The sequence below is a fragment of the Mytilus edulis genome, chromosome 14 (assembly GCF_963676685.1).
Source record: "Mytilus edulis chromosome 14, xbMytEdul2.2, whole genome shotgun sequence".
NCBI lineage: Eukaryota > Metazoa > Mollusca > Bivalvia > Mytilida > Mytilidae > Mytilus > Mytilus edulis.
Window position 1 is genome coordinate 31,524,788 of NC_092357.1, and position 19,475 is coordinate 31,544,262.

The 19,475-nt window shown below is 31.5% G+C and overlaps 1 protein-coding gene and 1 long non-coding RNA gene across 2 annotated transcripts; both read left to right on the forward strand.

Moving 5' to 3' along the window:
* Window positions 1-2,296: 2,296 nt before the first annotated feature.
* Window positions 2,297-3,939, forward strand: LOC139503623 (uncharacterized). The gene is made up of 2 exons (XR_011659148.1): window positions 2,297-2,498; window positions 3,799-3,939. It is a non-coding gene; the product is annotated as an uncharacterized lncRNA (long non-coding RNA).
* Window positions 3,940-10,803: 6,864 nt separating this feature from the next.
* On the forward strand, window positions 10,804-19,190 carry LOC139504117 (transient receptor potential cation channel subfamily M member 2-like). Its single transcript, XM_071294178.1, has 5 exons — window positions 10,804-11,294; window positions 14,275-14,454; window positions 15,062-15,202; window positions 17,867-18,108; window positions 19,181-19,190. Exons 1-5 carry the CDS (start codon window positions 11,052-11,054, stop codon window positions 19,188-19,190), a joined length of 816 nt encoding a protein of 271 aa, XP_071150279.1. The 5' UTR covers window positions 10,804-11,051.
* The last annotated feature ends 285 nt before the right edge of the window (window positions 19,191-19,475 follow it).

Consider the following 19,475-nt stretch of genomic DNA (forward strand, 5'->3'; position numbering starts at 1 on the left):
CACTATAAAAACTTGCAGAGCAATGATATTGAAATTGTCGTTGATCAACAGTTTTAAAAGTGTGTAGTAGCTTCGAAACAAAAATAAGTATTAGCTCCTGTAACACTATATACAGCTATCGAGTTGCATAAGTTAAAATATGATAACTAAAACCAATGGTTATTTTAGATTTGTTTATGACTTGTGTCCATGTTGAAATGTGTTTGCTTTACATCTTCTATGGTGTATAATACGAATAATCTAAACTGTAATAACCTAAAGAATGTGTCTGCCTGTTTCAATTAAAATCTATCAGTTTATAATCTTCGGAAATTACAAATATGAGAGAAGAAAATAAACTTTAAACTCAACCAACTTTAAAAACGCTGTAATGGATGACAATTAACAGAAAAAGTGTAATAAAACATTTAATACTGTTTTAATAATTTTAGTAAAAATAGTATGTTATGTAGTAGCCTTCTTTCGTGGTTCAAAGTACATATTCAAATGTACAAAAGCAACGTGGTCTAATTCTGAGGTATGGAATATAATATTTTGATATACAAATTGATTTTTTGCAACAAAACATGATTTTTTTTCTACATTATAAATGTGTTTTCCTTTTTACCAGAGGTATATGTACAGTACTGTCTTTCTGGCATAACAATAATGAACAAAATACCTAAGCTGTACATGGCAAGACCTTACTGAATGTTTGATCCCGTACCTTTTCATTTTCGTACATAATTTTTGATTAAGTAACGAGTCTTTTTGGACATATGATCGTCCAGTTTAAACAATGATAAACATGGTTTGTTTGATGAATTTTTAACTGATTTTCATTTTTGTAGGCTAACTGCAAAATCCATGGTGGTCATTTGACTTCTGTTGAAACTGGTGACGAAAACACTTTTTTAGTAGATGTTATTAGATTTATGCGGAACAAACGGTTATATATAGGAAATGGTAGGGAAAATTTTCATGTGTTTACTTAAGTATTGTTATAAATTGTATTGAAAAGTGTCAATTCTTACGGTAGGTTAAAGGGTAGTATAAACACGTCGATTTTATGTAAGATATTTGAATTTTTCAATTTGTACTTAACTTGCTTTCATAGCGAATATATACCTAATAACATATTTGAATTATGTTCAGCTTCTAATGATTCAGTATGACATGTATAGCATTTCACATGTTTAACAAACCTATACTTTAGTGATAGTATATGACTCTGTCTTTTAAGGTATATTTAAAATATAGATATCAACTTTGAAAATTCTCGTTTGAAACAAATCTATAAATTCAATTTGATGTAATGGAGACATTTATCATGATAATAAGTATATTTACAACCACTGGGTCGATGTAACTACTGGTGGAGTTTGGCTTACCGATACATGCGATCCGTGCTGATATGGATTATTATTGATATAATCATACTTACAAATTCACTGTTTTCATCTGGTGTACTTTGAAATGTTTAAAATACCTTTGTACTTCCATTGGCATTTAAAGCATTTGTTTTATTCGAGCGTCACTGATGAGTCTCTTGTAGACGAAACGCGCGTCTGGGGCAAATAAAAAAATTCAATCCTGGTATCTATGATTAGTTTATTCATAACAAAATAACGATATTTATCATGTTATAGTTTAACATATACGGGAAAATAAACTGTTCAGCAATATTTAAGTTGTCACAGGCATAGAAAAAAAACCCAAATACTCACCAAGGTTTTAAAATGTTAAAAGAATAATTTGCGTCTTCACACGTGTTTTACTCCGTAATATTCTATACGTGTCTGTCCCAAGTAAGAACCTTATAGTTCAGTGGTAGTTATATGTGATTTTCGTAAATTGTTTTTATAATTAGTTATCAAAGGTACCAGAATTTTAAGACTCATCAGTGACGCTCGAATCATAATAGTTATATAGCCAAACAAGTACAAAGTTGAATACCATTGAGGACCAAAAATTCCAAAAATTTGGGCCAAATACAGCTTAAGTAATCTGTTGCTCGAATAAGAAAATCTTTAGTTTTTCGAAAAATTCAAAGTTTTGTAACAGGAAATGTATACAAAAATGACCATATAATTGATATTCATGTCAACACCGAAACGCTGACTACTGGGCTGGTGATAGATATTTATTACATAACACATACTATATTCTTGATGACATTTCTTTTTTTTTGTATTTGAAAGAAGTTCATGCAGTTTGAAAATCTAATTTTCAGTCCTTTTTTTATTTGGCATTTCAAAGAGAACAATCTTACTTATGATGTTCATATTATTATTTTAAGCATATTTTTGGATTGGCGCTTCATACATTAGAGCTGAAATGTCATATAAATGGTTGTCTGGTCAACCACTTAATTACAGTAACTGGTACCCAGGGCAACCAGATTTAAAACAGTTCAGAGGTTTGCCAAATGCATTCTGTGCTTTGATACATTACAACTATGCTTTGAAGTGGGGTGACGAACATTGTCAAAACAACCTTAGATCCGTTTGTGAAATTCGGTAAGTAGAAATGAACTCCGATTTACATTGGCTGAAAAATGAAAATATAAACATAAAACATATATTATATAACTTCTTCCCTTAGATAATAAAGGGAAAAAAGGAAATAAGAAAATTTCAATTGTTTTACCTGATCAGGAATATGACAGTTGTTGTCCATTCATGTGTTGTGTTTTATCATTTGATTTTGTCATTTAATAAAGGACTTTCCGTTTGGCATTTGGAGTTTATATGTTTGTTATTTTACTTTTTTTGTAAAGTATCGAATGGTAAAAGATTTTAACGTTTTGGTTGAATCATTAAGGGTAAATAAATTCATCATAGATACCAGGAATAAAATTTTGTATTTGCGCATAGTGGGCTTTGTCTGTATAACTTTTGTGTTCCTTTGTTTTTATAATGGCTGGGATTGTGAGACAATGTTGACTGCTTTATCTTATTTTTAACATTTATACCTATTTTGTCTGTTTGTTTTGTTTGCACATCGTTGTCAATATGATGGAATTTCGTGTGACTGTCATGTGAGTGAGAGGTTTAGCTAGCTATAACGAGGTTTAATTCACTTTTTTTTCTACTTAAGGAAATGTATCTACAGAGTCAGGATATTACAGTTGGTATACATTTGTTTGTTGTGTTTAAGTTTTTGATTTTGTCATTTGATGAGGGACTTCCTAATTTGCATTTTCAGCTGAAGTGAGTATTGTGGGTTTTTTTTTTTGTTTACCCTGTTGACAGATATATTACCAATCTCTTTGCACCTAAGTCTGTATGTTAACCACACTATATAAAGAAGATTTGGTTTTATTGCCAATGAGACAACTCTCCATAAGAGACCAAATGAACCAGATATTTACAACTATAGGTCACCGTATGGTCTTCAACAATGAGCAAATCCAATACCACACAGTCAGCTTTAAACATACCAAGAAATGTCTAGGATCGGGTAAATAAACGGCAAAAGTAGTTTTTCAAATTTTACCATCCATAATGAACAATTAAGCCTTTTTCACCTGATTTGTATAGTCTGTTCTAATGTTGGGTTGGAAACAGTCTCTGTATACGACTCATACAGTAATGACAATTTTGAAAAATGTTTTCTCGTTGTTATATATGTTTCCTATATCAGATTGTTCGTGTAATGGTGTTTAATTGTCGTAAGCCATCTTTCCTTAAATAGAAGCAGGTAGCAAAGATACAGCATTACAATTATCATAAACAGCTGCATATTTAAAATAAAGATTTGCTACCTTAAAACAAATAAGTATATCATATCTGATATTTATTATTCTCTCTTTTGTAGATTGACATAATATCTGTCAGTTTGAGAGAGCCATATATATTATCTGAGGACGACATGCTATTTGCCAATTTTGAAGACAGCTATAAATTATCTGAGGATGATATGTTATATGCATTTCTAATAAAATATTGAGAGACTAAATGCAAACCGTTCTTAGTTTCATAGTTCCAGATGACAATCATATATTAACTTCAATCGAGAATGATTTAACCTCAAAGTGTAAAAGTCAGGGATGAATAAATACGTTAACACATATGGACAAATAAGACAATAGTGACCCTAAAGAAAAGACACATAGAGAATCTTTTTTTTCTTACTAAATTCTACTTCATCACCTGACAATTATAAAAAAATAAGTTATTGTTTTGCTGTAACACCATTGATCCACTATCTTCTGTGTGCAAGAACCAAGTCAGGAGCGTTTTTAGTGACTGGTTGCCGTGTGTTGCGTTATATACTATTTGGTTTTCTTTCAATGTTTTACAAATCAATCAGGCCGTTCTTTTTTTGTTTGAATTGTTTCACTTTTGGTATTTCGGACTTATAGTTGTAACCTTCTATGTCTTTTACTCTCTTGTAGAGTTTTGTCTAATTGGCAATTATTCTATTTTATTTTAAATTTTCCCTGCAAGTACATAATTTTTACTTGTGAACTGGTGACTGATGATACCATTGGAAACTAACAGTCCAGCAGTAAAGATATCGACCTATTGGTCATTAATCAAAATAACACGCTTGCTACATACCATCGCGTTTCGTGGTGCTTTCCTTGATTACACTCTATCAGAAACGCTCAAATCATAAATTAAAACTACTAGAGGTGTATAAATGTGTGTACATAGAAGTAGCTATATAACCAATACAGTCATTAAAAAAAAACAGTCAAGGCAAAGAGCAAATAAATATCGGATTATGTCCTATTGAACATGATGAAGTATGTGTCTTGCATATTTGAACGAAGTTGTTCTCTGGCGTTTTAGAATGTTCAATACTATATTTAAGTCCGTCGTCTGTTATTTTTTACAAAAATCTTCTCCTCTGAAACTACTTGGCCAAATTTAACCAAACTTGGCCACACTCATCATTTGAAAAACAACATAGACAATTTGGTGTCGTTGATATTTATATCATGATTCAAATTGTTCACTTTTTGCACAAGGTCATTAATGATTATTGAAAACAAAGTTGGCGAACAATTGTCTCCCTGTTTCACACCAAAGTTACAAACGAAACAATCCGACATCTTCTGATTGACACGAATACTAGCTGTTGTGTAAGGTTAAATGTTTTTTTATAGATTTGTACATTTTCCCGTCGATATTGTTTAGTAAAGCTTATAAAGTAACAAAGCTCGGTCCACAAAGTCAAAAGCTTTCTTCAGGTCCACAAATGTTGCAATTACATTAGCATTGTTCCTAATCACACTACTAAGAGAAAAGACGTGATCTTCGCGAGAACGATGTCTACGGAATCCATTTTGCTCATCAGCAAGAAAAGAACCTCGTTCTCGTCTAGATAGGTCGATAGTCGGTTATTTATGAAGGCACTGTACAGCTTCGATATACAAGACAATAAGCTTATTCCTCGATAATTAAGCGGAATACGATGGTCAGATAAGCGATCCTTCAATGTGAAAAATACTGGTGTCAAAAATCACTTGAAAGAGAGAGCGAATCACTTGTAAGACATTTGGAAATTTTAAGACTTCGTACGGTTTTTGATCAATTCCTGTTGATTTTCCATTTTTCGCACTTTTGATTACAGTTTCTATTTCCTCAAGTGTTATGTTACCATTTAATTCTTCGTTGTCATGGATCCGAAATTATATCCTCCAATATTGTTTTATGAGATAATGCATACCTATAAAATTCACTGTTTATAGGGAAAACGATAGTATTCAATTTTCCCAGCATTAGGTTGGCCTTGTGTGTACCCAAGGCAGGTGAAGGAAGTCAAATTAGAAGCGCTGTGATTGGATGTAAGGGTACAATATATTTTTTATTTATCTATGAATAACTGCAGTCTGTATATTTACAATATGAATTTTAAAACCTATTGAAATATTTTCTAGAGAATTATTCGAAAAGACTTGCAAAATTTCATAAATTTGGTGCAAAATGACGGTGGGCATGGATAACATAAACAAGCTCCGTTGGAAGTTGGTCATGATACTATTTGGCTTTAATTTTTAAAACAGAACAATAAAGTACTAACACAACATATAACTGTTTTATCCAGGTTTTTATCTTAAAAAGTGGTAAATTTAGAAAATGTTCACATTGTCGCCTATGGCAGAATAAATAGTACCGTTTTCCCTAAATCCTCTTCCGATTTATCATTAGTATACAAATGTTCAAAGTCGGATTTCAATTTATCAAGAACTCTAATTTCATCAATCAAGATTTCACCTTCAGTATTATATACTTCCATTGGAATCAAATTGTTTTTTCGTGGTCCTAGCCTTTTAATTTTTTCCCAGAATTCATTTGGGTTTTTCGTAGTCATGATTTCTATATCAATACAAAACGATTGTCGATGTTGTCTTTCACATTTTCGTAGTTTACGATCGAATATAGTTTGTGTAGATTTGAAATATTGTCGTAGTTTTGATTTAACGCTAGCTTTTCATTTGAATTTTAAAAACTGAGTTTCCTTGGTTCGCATGCCATTCCATAATAATCTAAGTTCGTCGTTCCAATTCGGTTTATTCATTTTAAGGCGTTTTCGTGTATTTGTACTGTACTAAAACGTGGAATTTTATCACACATCTCATCGATTATGACATCGCAAAGTTTTGAATATATTTCGTCTATGTTTGTTTGTCTATAAATTTTCTTCCTCGTTAATAGGAACATTCTTGATAGTTACCGTTACATCAGTGTTATTTAATGGGTCTAATACACGAGCACTTTGCATTACATTACCGATAGAAGAATCAACGTGCCCGCTAAGTACATTTTCGTCATTCATGGGATTACATACAGACTGTATATCATTTTCCAATTGACCGAGACGGGTAGTTAGTAGTTAAACAGAATTCACCAGTTCGTCTATACGTGTAGATTCTCTTGCCATATCTATATAAAAATCAGATTTCAGTGCCCTCAATTTTGGACTTAAACATACCTTTCATACTGTCCTGCCCTTCTTGTATCTCCTTAACACTTGATGCAATATAAGGTATAAGTTCATTTCGATTAACCATTTTAGTTTGTTGACTTTGCGGGAGGGGTGTCTCACCCTCAGAAGATCTAGACCTCTTACTTTTGGGTGTTCCCTGCATAACAGCCCATATAGAATGATTGTCATATATCCATGAAACTTTATATCCAAATTTCAAGAAAAACTTTGAAGTTAATACACAATTTATCGTCAATTTACAAGCAGACAATTTTCACACCTGTTAACACCTGAACGAAAGAAGCCCAAATACTATTACAATTCTCGGTAATCTTAACAGAAAAGATAAAGATATAAAATCATAAAGACTAACTAATGGATCAAGACCATGTATAATTTCTACCTTCCAAACATTCCAAACCTTGGCAATAAAATCTCGATATTTGAAAGACATTGATTTAATATACTAAGTTAAAGAAACAAAATTCAATATTTTTTATCTTTCAAATATCTTTTGAATCAATATTTGTCTATTTATACGACATTGATGTCACAGTATTCAACGTCAAAATAATCAACGTCGCTCATAAACATTAATTAATTCCATCAGGTGCAAAAGAAACAACTCCCAAAACTAAAGCCTTCTTTCTTCCAATAAACTTATGTATTCTCCTTAGGATTATCAATAACATAATCAATACCGGAAACAGCAAATGTGTACCTTGATCTTAAGCATTGTAAAGCACATTAATCAAAAAGATTTTTTTCTCTTTTATTATAAGAAAACTAATTCATTTAAGGCAGGCATTTCAATCGATATTACAAGGGTTACGCTATATACCGAATATTATTACTCTAGGCAAAATATTTGACAAGCTACATGTATGCTTGCCAGCTTGTGGTATAAACAAAATATTGTCAACATTTTTCATTATTTCTTAAATATATATCATACACTTTTACAGTTTAGTTGTACTTATACTGTCCATGTAAAATATTTGAAAATATGTCGTAAATTGTACTTGTTTACAACTTGTCATTGTTAGTGTTATTCCTTAACACATTGAAGAATATATTTAGAAATTGTGCATTATGTATGGGTTTTGAAGGTAGTGAGTTTTTTTAACAAATACAAGTGATAAAAGATAAGAGCATGTGATGGATTAGTTTGATAGCTTCATTATACTAGAACATATGACTGCAGTTAAAACTAGTATTCATGCAAATGATTTGAAATAAAATGGTATAACACACCAACAGTCATTATTGACATACATATGCAGGTTTTGAATAGAATAGATTTAACTGTTTAAGATAACTACAGTAGTTTTTAAACGATTTAAAAAAAGGCCAATAAAAGACAATGTTGTGTTTATTTGATTTGGTTTATCATGTAAATGTTGTACAAATTTTAGAACTCAGCCCTAACCTTTTACATAAAAAAAATGCCAATATGGTATTGAATCATTTTGATATATTCTAAGATGAGTTTAAAAATTTAGAAAAGGGAGATAGATATCAGTTATATGTAAGGCGTCATTGAGTAAAATAGTCGAGTGATATTATCAATAACATTTCATTTTAATGCACCCACCAAACATATGGCTTACTCATATACCATTACAAATAAATTAAAATACACTTTGTTTTTACCTAGGTCGTTTAATGGTCATACCGTGCAATTTATGGTGACGATGATAGGTCAAATACGGATGATTTCTAATTTACAAGTTGGTAGCCATGAAAACAACCCATAAAATTGCTCAATCACACCACCTACAAAAAGATAGCGTTCTAGCTGTCGTTCCTTAAACAAAGTTGTATGTAATCAATTCTAGAACACATTTAAAAAATGACAAAAGAAGATTCATGCTTTTAAATGAAATTTATTGATCTTAACTTGAATATTCTGTTATGAAGTTTTATTCCAGCCTGTTTAAAATTCTGTTAAATCTGTTCTTGTTATTTTTGTTTACAATTTCATTATCATTATTTGAAAAAAAATACAGGACTTTATACATGATTATTAAGCTAGCCCACCAAAAAACTTAATATGAATATGTACACCATGTTTAAAGATATTTATAATTAACGATGTGATTACTGAAAAGATGAATTTAAAAATATGCATGTACCTATCTTTAAACAGTTGGTCAAAATATGTTTGCTTGGTTTATTCGTCTACATCGTGCATTGTCTTCAGAAGAAAAAAAAACTATGATCTTCTAGACACTGAAAAAGTAATGTGTGCCTTTTCAATGTAGAAACTCTATCAAACTATGTAAATCTCTTGTACAAAAAATTGAAATAGAAAAGTTGCATGATGTATCTTGCCAAAAAAAGTCAGAACGATGGGTCCAGCTCTTAAACCACGTGTTTTTTTTTTTTTTTTTTAACATTTTAACATTTTTTATTCGAGAATCAGTAAATTGTATTGCACACAAAAAGAGAGTCTGCTGTCAAATTTTAAACCCCTGATATCGATCTATCATGTCTATAGTGAATTTATTTACAACCACTGACTAGCCAAGGTAGATGACACTGCTAGTGGGGGTTGCCTCCCGAAGCTATCAACTGCCAGGTAATCAACACTGTTGGCATATATTATCACTGACATCTTCGTAATTATACATTCACTGTTTAATAACAAAACATTGCAATTTCGAAACACTTCAGATTGTATATTTCATGAATGCATAACTTTAGCTGTATTTCGGAATTGTGATCTTCAAGTTCGTTTAATATTTTGCATTTCTTCCTTTTACATTCGAGTATCACTGATGAGTCTTTTTGTAGAAAAAAATCAAAAATTGTTGGAACTTGCAAACAACATACTTAAATTATTACATGTAGAATACTTAGCTGTCAAGACTAACATTAAGGTGAAGGTGTCACACAACAATTCGTCTTTAAGAATTATTTTTAAAAGTGAGGAAAAGAAAACAGCTTCTTTAGAGAAAGACCAGGATAATTTGTTTGGTAATATTATGATAAAATTAAAAATGGAAATGGGGAATGTGTCAAAGAGACAACAACCAGACCATAGAGTAGACAACAGCAGAAAGCCACCAATAGGTCTTCAATGCAGCGAGAATTCTCGCACCCGGAGGCGTCCTTCAGCTGGCTCCTAAATAAATATATAATATATACTAGTTCAGTGATAATAAACGCCATACTTAACTCCAAATTATATATATATCATAAAATTGGCGTTAATAAATTGGTTGCCAACTTAGTTTTAGTTGGTCTGAAGTATTGTCTATTCCGAAAACCAATTACAATTTAACAAGAACCCAAATTAACAATACAAATAAGTACATTCGAATACTTTGAATGCAATAACTTGTTCGTTTTGTATGGAGAGAAAATCTCAGCAATACGTGTATGATATTAACTGATTTAAACAAAACACATGAAAACATATGTTTAAATGTAAGAAAAACATACGTTTAAAATGCGGTAATGTAATATAGTTGGACTGTAACGGTGAAGTTGATTTTGCTTTATTTGTCTGATTGAATATTTTTTTTAATAAAATCCCTTCATTTACCAGCTGATAAAATGTACTGGTCCGACGCAAATTCTACTGGTCTCGGACCATCAGACCTGCGCTAATTTCGACCCCTGCATGCACCGTACGAATAATTGACGACAGGTCAAACAGAAAGAGCCGACGATAAGCTATTGAATGGTATTTAATATAGACGTATGTTAGATAGATGCATTAAAGTAGCGTAATATGCGTCTTTTTGAACAAAATGTCAATTGGCTTAGATTCTGTTTATACAGTTTTAAAACATAAACGACACTAGGGTAATCTTGATTTATGACAAATTGATGTTATGTGTCCGTATGAAACGCCTTCTGAGAAATGTTCTTTAAGATAAACAACGCAAAGCTACAGCGATGAAGGGGGTATGCTGGATCTCAGTTTTTGTTTAAAAACAAACCCATTTTGAGGATTATCTATTGGCCTATATAGGGTTAGTGTTGCAGCACTTAATTTTCCTTTTTGAAATGTGTATGTTTAGTGTTTGACGTTTCTTTGCCACGATGGTGTTTGTCTAAGACGATAGTTAGCAGTTTTTTTTTTAAATTGAGGCCAGTAATCAGTTTTCCATTTAGGTTTCAGTATGGTATATATTTTCAGATTTTACGAAGACCTTGCCTACAGTGTGATGACAGAAATGTATTGGAAGGACAACTCGCTCGCACGACAACTTTTGGTTACAGAAGTAAAAAGATATAATTCTACAACAGTTTTTGAAATCAGTGAAAAATTTGCACTGATGAAGTTTATTGGACATGCTGCATGTCAAACAAAGCTAAATAAGATTTGGAAGGGTCATATTTTCAGTGAAACATCAACTCTAAAGGTAAAAATAAAGCATTAATAAAAACACCATTTAAAACCGAAGAATAAATCAAAGAGACAACATCTCACCTTAAAACAGAAAACAGTTTTTGTATGTGTATTGTTCTTATTGTATGAATGTCTTTATATCAATAGTGACAGTATTAACTACTGGAACGGTAGATCAAAGTACGGTCTTCAACACAGAGTCGTTGTATCATACCAAACAGTAAGCTATGAAGGGCCCAAAAATTAACTAGTGTAAAACCTTTCAAACAGGAAAACCAACTGTCTAATCTATATGAAAAACGAGAAACGAGAAAATATTAATCAACAACCTAGATTGAAAAATACTGATGCGCTTGAACCAATAGCAGCACATCATGATATAGTGAAGTTTGTTCTTAATTGTGTTCGTATGTCAACATAATAGAGTAAAAGGAGTTCGCTGAAAAGTGCGCTGAGTGACGGGCGAACTACCTAAAGTGACAAGAGAACACACAACTGCATATAAAATATGATATAGACAAATAACACATAAATAAGCCAGTATTACTTATTTTTTTGTTCTACTTTTCGTTTATATTACACTTTTTCATGATGTTTTACGGGGCACCTAGACACAGGGCATATGTCAGTCTGTCAAATTGGCCGCCAAGTGTTGTTTGAAATCTACTGTGCTATTAATTATATTGAAAATCGCAGTGTCCAATGTTGAATTAGCTCTTAAGCCTTCATTTCTCAAAGATATTTTTGAACACGTTTTAAAAACCAAAAGAAACCAGCCATTGGATTTACACAAAATGTGCGATTGGATTTATACAAAATGTGCAACACGGGTTACATTGTTAATCTATTATGTTATATTGTTTCGAGAACATAATTACAGTGTCTCCTATGAGAGAGAGGAAGTGCAAAAACACAATTTTATTGGGTTATTTTGATCAAGTTTGCATTACAACACAACGTATTTTAGAAGACTAATTGAGGAACGTAACATCATGAGATGCTGATTCTTACATGTGATCTTTTGTATTAACGGGAAATAAAACAGGTGAAAATTGTTAGTATCATAAATGCTGAATTCAGACCTCTAATTAGCATAAAATGCAGGAAACTTAAACTATGACGTCATATCAAATGTCAAAAAGATTTTTCGAAAGGTGCGACATATTCTTTGTGTGTTGTGCTTTATTAGAAAAATTGCACCCGGAACCTTCTTAAAACTCTGGAGAATTCACTGGTCGATATTTTTAAATACTACGTGTTATTTTTTGACAGAAATGAAAATAATCATGTCATTTAAAAATCAAAACAACAAGACTGTTTAATTGATGGATAAAACATGTCTTTTTTAACGTGAGACACAAATTATAATTGTAATTTTGATATAAGGATTTTTTAATTTTTTAAGCTAACAATCAAGCATAGTGTTACGTATACCTTCCGGGAAAATACAATAATGCAGTTGCTGTATTGACTAAACGAAGTTGGTGACTATGTATTTCCTCTCTGCAAAGTCATACAATACCTCCAGACAAATTCTGAAGAACAAATCATTAGTAGAACTGAAAAGGTGGTTTGGTCTTTAAATGCCATGAAAAGTCAATCGTTTAGAACACACAATCGACTTGAGATTGACGTTATACACATTTATTGAAATACTTATGTTGTAACTATAGATCATTAAATATACGTGAAAATGCAATCTGTTTTTCTAGGTACCGACAATCGGTTGATACGTATGCTGTTGATTTGCCTGTGTATGAGTACTTTTTTTTTATTAACTGTTTTTTCCTCCTTGAAACACTTAATTCGATACACATTTCACGTTTTTAAGATATTGTTTATATAAAAAAGAAGATGTTGTATGATTGCTAATGAGACGACTCTACCCAAGATTATGATAACACATAAATGACCAACTATAGGTGAGCAAAGCTCATCCCACATAGTCAGCTATAAAAGGATCCGAAATGACAAATGTGAAACAATTCAAACGAGAAAAACCAACGGCCTTATTAATGTACAAAAAAAACAATTATAAAACACATCAACAAATGTCAACCACTAAAATAACAGGTTCCTGGCTTGGAATATACGTATACATACATAATGTGGCGGGGTTAAACATGTAAACGGGATTCCTACCCTCCTTCTCCCATTTGACAGTGGTGTAACAGAACACCATCCAAACGAACAATAAAAATAGTTAAAAAAGGTTAAACTTATCAAATGGATACAAATACAAATGCATCTAACAAAAACACAGAGACGACATGGCCAGGTACTTGTATATCCCATCAACAAAAAAATAACTTAGTACTGATTTGAGAGTACTCGCAGTTACTAACAGCTAGTTCAAAGTCACTTAATTAATAAAACACATCATGCATCTAAGACTAAATTATTCCTTTTCATGAATTTGTCTTACCGATAAACACTTTATCCGGGTGTGTAATAACATGAACAAAACGACGGGTGCCACATGTGGAGCAGGATATGCTTATCCTTTCGGAGCACCTAATATCATCCCGAGTTTTTGTGGGAGTTCATATTGCTAAGTCTTTAGTTTTCTATGTTGTGTCATGTGTACTATTATTTTTCTGTTTGTCAGTTTCATTTGTAGCCATGGCGTTGTCAGTTTATTTTCGATCTATGAGTTTGTCTGCCCCTCTGGTATCTATCGCTCCTTTTTATTAATCAGTATACACCCAACATCAAATTGATTCAGTCAAAGACGTCATAAACAGTCAGATAATAGCATGACTGTGTGCATTGACAATTTACAGATATCGACAGATTACATATGCATGAATGTGTATTTGTATATAGCAACAATATGTAGTTTGTTTTTGATTTACTGATAAGAACATCAATACTAATACCAATAAACAAAATATTCAATGATAAATGATCATTTCCGATGTGCTTTCCCGTTTGAAATAAGTTTTCTACAGATTCAACCAAATCTCGAAACCAATATGTTTATTTCTTTGCAGATAGTCACTGCTGCTTTTATTCCTATTTTGATAATGCAAATAGTGAGGATAAAAGATAATAGATCGGCTCAGAATGTATCCAATATGACACCTCAACAAACTACTGAATCATTGCGGAACAGAATGAGAAAATTATATTACTTTTACAACTCGCCTGTGATAAAATTTGTGTTTTCTCTTGTAAGTTAATTAAGTTTTTTCATTTGTGTTTGTGCTTTTAGTACTATTACAATAAATGAAAAGCACATAAAATGAAACAACACACATATCAAATGCGGAGGAGAATTTAAAGCGGAAAATGATTTAACAATTTTCAATTTAGAGGCTTCAACTTATTAAACAAACAAACGACAACACAAATTTATCTAGAGGATCATAAAGATAAATATCTATAAAATGCGTTAATATGAATTTTTCCAGGGACAAGTTAACGTCGGATTACTTACAACTATAAACATGTTTAATTATCACATCACATGAATCTACGTGTAAGAGGAATACTAAGATTTTTTTGTAATATATAATATGCAATATTGGCTTGCTAAACCATGCACTATTGTTTCATGATAAAAGACACTGCGTAATGTACGTTTTCAAGTTCAATTGCATTATCAAGGATATTTATTATTTATTAACCAACTTAACGGAAGTGCGTTAATGTAAAACAATATTCGGGTTTTGCGCGCAGCAGTGTGACCTTTTCATTTACCTCCATCGACATGTTATTCCATCCGATAATTGAATTAATGTTTTGGGCATTTACAATTTTTTATTTCTTTTTAAACAGTTAGCATACATGGCAATGCTTGTGATATTCAGCATGTTTGTGCTGACAGATTTATATCCAATTCCAGAGAAAAATCCCTCTGTGATGGAGTATATGGTTATTGCGTGGGCAGTAACTACTTTAACAGAGGAAATACGACAGGTTTGTGATAAAATAGTTTATTTTGAAAGATTAACAAAATAAAAATAGCTTAACAAACCAATATATACCAAAATTTGTCAACGTTTCATTTCGCAGGTATCATTTGGCAAATCATTATGTGTCCCTCCCTATAACACGTATCCTGTATTTATGTTGCCGATTCTCTCCATCCAAATAACAATTTATAAAAGTAAAGCATTAACGGTCAATAAACGGCCTTCAACACGGAGCAATGGCTCAACCATACAAAAAGCTATAAAGGGTCCCAAAATTACACGTGTAAAACCATTCAAACGGTCTAATCTATATAAAAAACGAGAAACGAGAAACACATATAAATTACATAAACAAACGACAACTACTGTACATCAGATTCCGGACTAAGAACAGACGCAAACATTAGCAGCGGGATTAAACGTTTTAATGGTACGAAACCTTCTCCCTTTTCTGATACAATAGCATAACATCACAACATAGAAAAACACACGATGAAATACCAATTGGAAGGATTAACTCAATCATAAAACCTGAATTAATACACTATGAACGAATACATTTGATCTTCGATACCTGAATGCAAATGCACAGTTAATAAAATATTAAGGACAAACATTCAAAGCCAAAAAGCAAACAAACAAGTCAAAACAAAGCCATGGCAAGACACCACCGCGAAATATTTAATCCTTCGAAAATAATCACTTTTGACAAAAAAACGGTTTTAATAAAATCTACAGGTAAATGAAAATTAACTTTGTCGTTTTAGGTATACTACTTCATGTACATATTAGTATAAAATTCTTCCAGTGATTAGGAATAATACCAAGAAAGTTCTGTCATAAAAATACATGATTTAACTCTAGATACAAATCTGGGTGAATATCAGCAATACAGCTATACAATTAGAGCTACATTTTGTAGCTAAAATTTCCCTGTACAGATTTAAGGAGAATATCCAAATGTAAATTAGAAGATATTCCAAATAATCAAAGCTGGTATATAGACAAGATCCATATTAATATAAAATAACAAAAAAACATTATAAAAAGTATCAACAGTTTGAATTAACAAGAAAACACGATTTGAGAGTACTCCCAGTTACTGACAGCTAGTTAAAAGCCAAAAACAGTTAATAATAAAAACGCATGCGTCAGTGTCTAAATTGAACTAAAACACATCCCAGGGATTTAATATTTTAACGTAACGAACAGTCAGAGAAGACATGCACATCTTGTGCAATGCCAAAAATAAATATGTAGTAGGATAGTGAGGAGAGACTCATTTAGAGAATCAAATTAACGTGTGTGTGTCTCTATACATCCCGCCTCAAAAAAAGATACAATTTAGTTATGTTTTAATTTGCTAATATCGATATAAGTGCCAATGTAAACTATATTCAGAGATCTAATAACAATATTGGAACGATAACCTTTACTTTGTTAAAAGGTTTGGATGATTTTACACGGATAACATAGTGATTTCCTCGCTTCAAGTACAATATTACCGTAAAACGTAGGATGTGAAATACCATTTTTAATAAGTTTTCTACAGGTACAGCCAAATTTACTAATCAAATCCTTGTATCTTTGAAAGGATTTAGTAAAGGTTTAAAGTAATTTATGATATCGAAATCCCTGACACCATTATTTCCAAGTGATGCATTGATTCAGTTCGTTAAAATCTATGACATCAGAACACACAAGGGCATACCGAACGAGTTGGAATATATAAAAACTGTATGATGGAGCCAAAGGCACATCGCTGTCTAAAAAAGGAAAATTAAAAATAGGAAATGAAAAATCGTCTAGTTTGTATTTCAGTTGTTCCCTTTTTCAATATCTTTCCGTATGTGAAAATTGTTGTTCTGTTTTTGCATCTATGCCCTTGAACAATTACCCGATATATTAACTAAAAATATACCCTGAATGTTACTGGCCTCTGCTACGGTGTGCATTTATTCGACACAATAGCGTTGTTGCTTATTGTAAAGGAGGCAACTACGAGCTAAGTTTACGGGTGCTTCAAAACAATAGAACAAACAAACAAAAAATAGAAATTCAGCTACGAACTCACTATTTGTCGAATAGAAACGTGTGTGTTAAGGGAAAAGCTTACATAATCCAATCATATGAGTTTGCCACAGAGACACGTAATCTGTAAAACCAATGGCTTTGTTTACCCTCCAGTAAATTGAATTTGAATTAAACGTTATGTACGGTGCGAATAGTGTTTATTAAACAAAGGAGATTATCTTTTAAAAACAGTGATGCAAAATTTGTGTAGATCATAATAGATCCAACAATTGCCCATGCGAAATGAATACCGTTTAGCGGGTTATCATCGCGGGGTGTATATTTTCGCTTGTTTACGCAGTCAGAAAAAAATCGCCAAAAAGAAGTCCGCTAGTTAAAAAATGAACATGCTATAAGATTTTGATAAAAGTGATGAATACACCAATATATTAAACACCACAATATATCATATTCATTGTCTAATGAAAATTGCAAAACTGTACAGACCCGAAAATAACCCGCTATACGGTATTTTAATGCAACATCGCTGTCTGCTCATGCATATGCTTAAATGTATATATGATTGTTGACGCATTGACAATGTATTTATTGTTTTTGATTCACGATTATTTATTCAATACATAAATATTTTCAGGCTTTAGGTATCAAGCAAATGTCCTGGAATTTGATGACCTGGTTTTCATTTTGGACATTTTATGAAATTGTGATGTACAGTCTATTTATAACATCGGTATTGCTGCGATTGACTTTGTCTGCTAATGACTTCTTTCATGCTCGAATGGTGTATTCACTTACTTTAGGACTATTTATCATCAACAGCATGCAGTTTTTCCTCGTTTCAAAACACATTGGACCAAAAGTTATAATGATTGGATGGTAAGTTTAAATATTATATGTGTAAAAATATTAAACAGCCAAACAGTTAGTATTGATGGCATTAATGAACATTTTTATTGTAACCTTGCTGAAAAAAGATGTTATAAGTATATCATTTATTCTCACATTCTTTTTAGACATAAATTGCGAATTTTAAATGAAGGCGCACTTAACATGGCATTTGTGTTCATTTAAATTAGTTCATGCCTTGTTTGTTTAAATCAAAATTAAATGTTACCTCTTCACTGATGGTGATCCAAAATATATCACACCATTGACGATATCTTATTTCAATACTCATCCAAGACCGATCGGATTTTGTTTCATTAAGTCTATAATGTTGTGCCTTTGAAAGGAAAGAGGTTTTTTTCTGGAAAATACATATTTGCTAAGCATTATAAATTCTGAATGCATGATCAAACATTATCCAGACATGTTCAATTAGTCATTATTAAGGAAATCATATGTTTACATGGGAGTCTACTCACTACTATCAATCCCAAATTCCGTGACTCAACCATAAATAGGGTGTATTCTTTATTTTTGGTAGCGAATCGTGTATAAACACTACAAAATATGAAAGGCATGTTAAAACCTTTCATGGATAGCTTATCTAAACAGCATAAATTACAAATCAACAAAAATGACGATACAAGACGATGTATTATTTAAATATAAATAAATTAGATACACTGTACCTAAATATTTCCTGAACTGATGTTTCATTTACAGAGTGTTTTTCATCAAAATCATTGATTTAGGGCAAGTACGTGATTTTTTTTATCATCAATCAAAAAGATCGTATTTGCCACCCAAGAATTCGAAAAACGATATTGGAACATACAACTATAACCATAGAAATTAAAATTTGAATGCATTTCATTATTTGGATACTTGAGTCTAATCTTTGAAATTCGGTACCAGCTATTGTAATCATATTCCACTAAATAAGTTTGACCACTGTGTTCAATAACACTTTTCAATTTGGTCAGATTCTTTTAATCATATGCATTTGATTTGCAAATAAATGTTTTTTCATAAGATAATTTTACATTTTTTTTGTATTTAATAGTCGTTATTGAAAATTTAAGTTCAACCTTGTTTAGTGTTACTTTTGTTGGCTACTGCGTTTAGCTCTCCAAAGTCATAAGTAATTACAATGAACTAATGCTTCTTTTTTACATTGAGTGGGTGTGTCTTATTTACGGTCATTGTTTTTCTATGCACCTAAGAAGCACAAGAAATATGTTAGACAAAATCAAGTAGAATATTTTGTTTCCCTTTAATTGTCAAAAAACAAACAAATATTTCTTGGTTCATAACACATTTTTTTTTTTTTTTTTTTAGATATTTTTGTTTTCAAACAC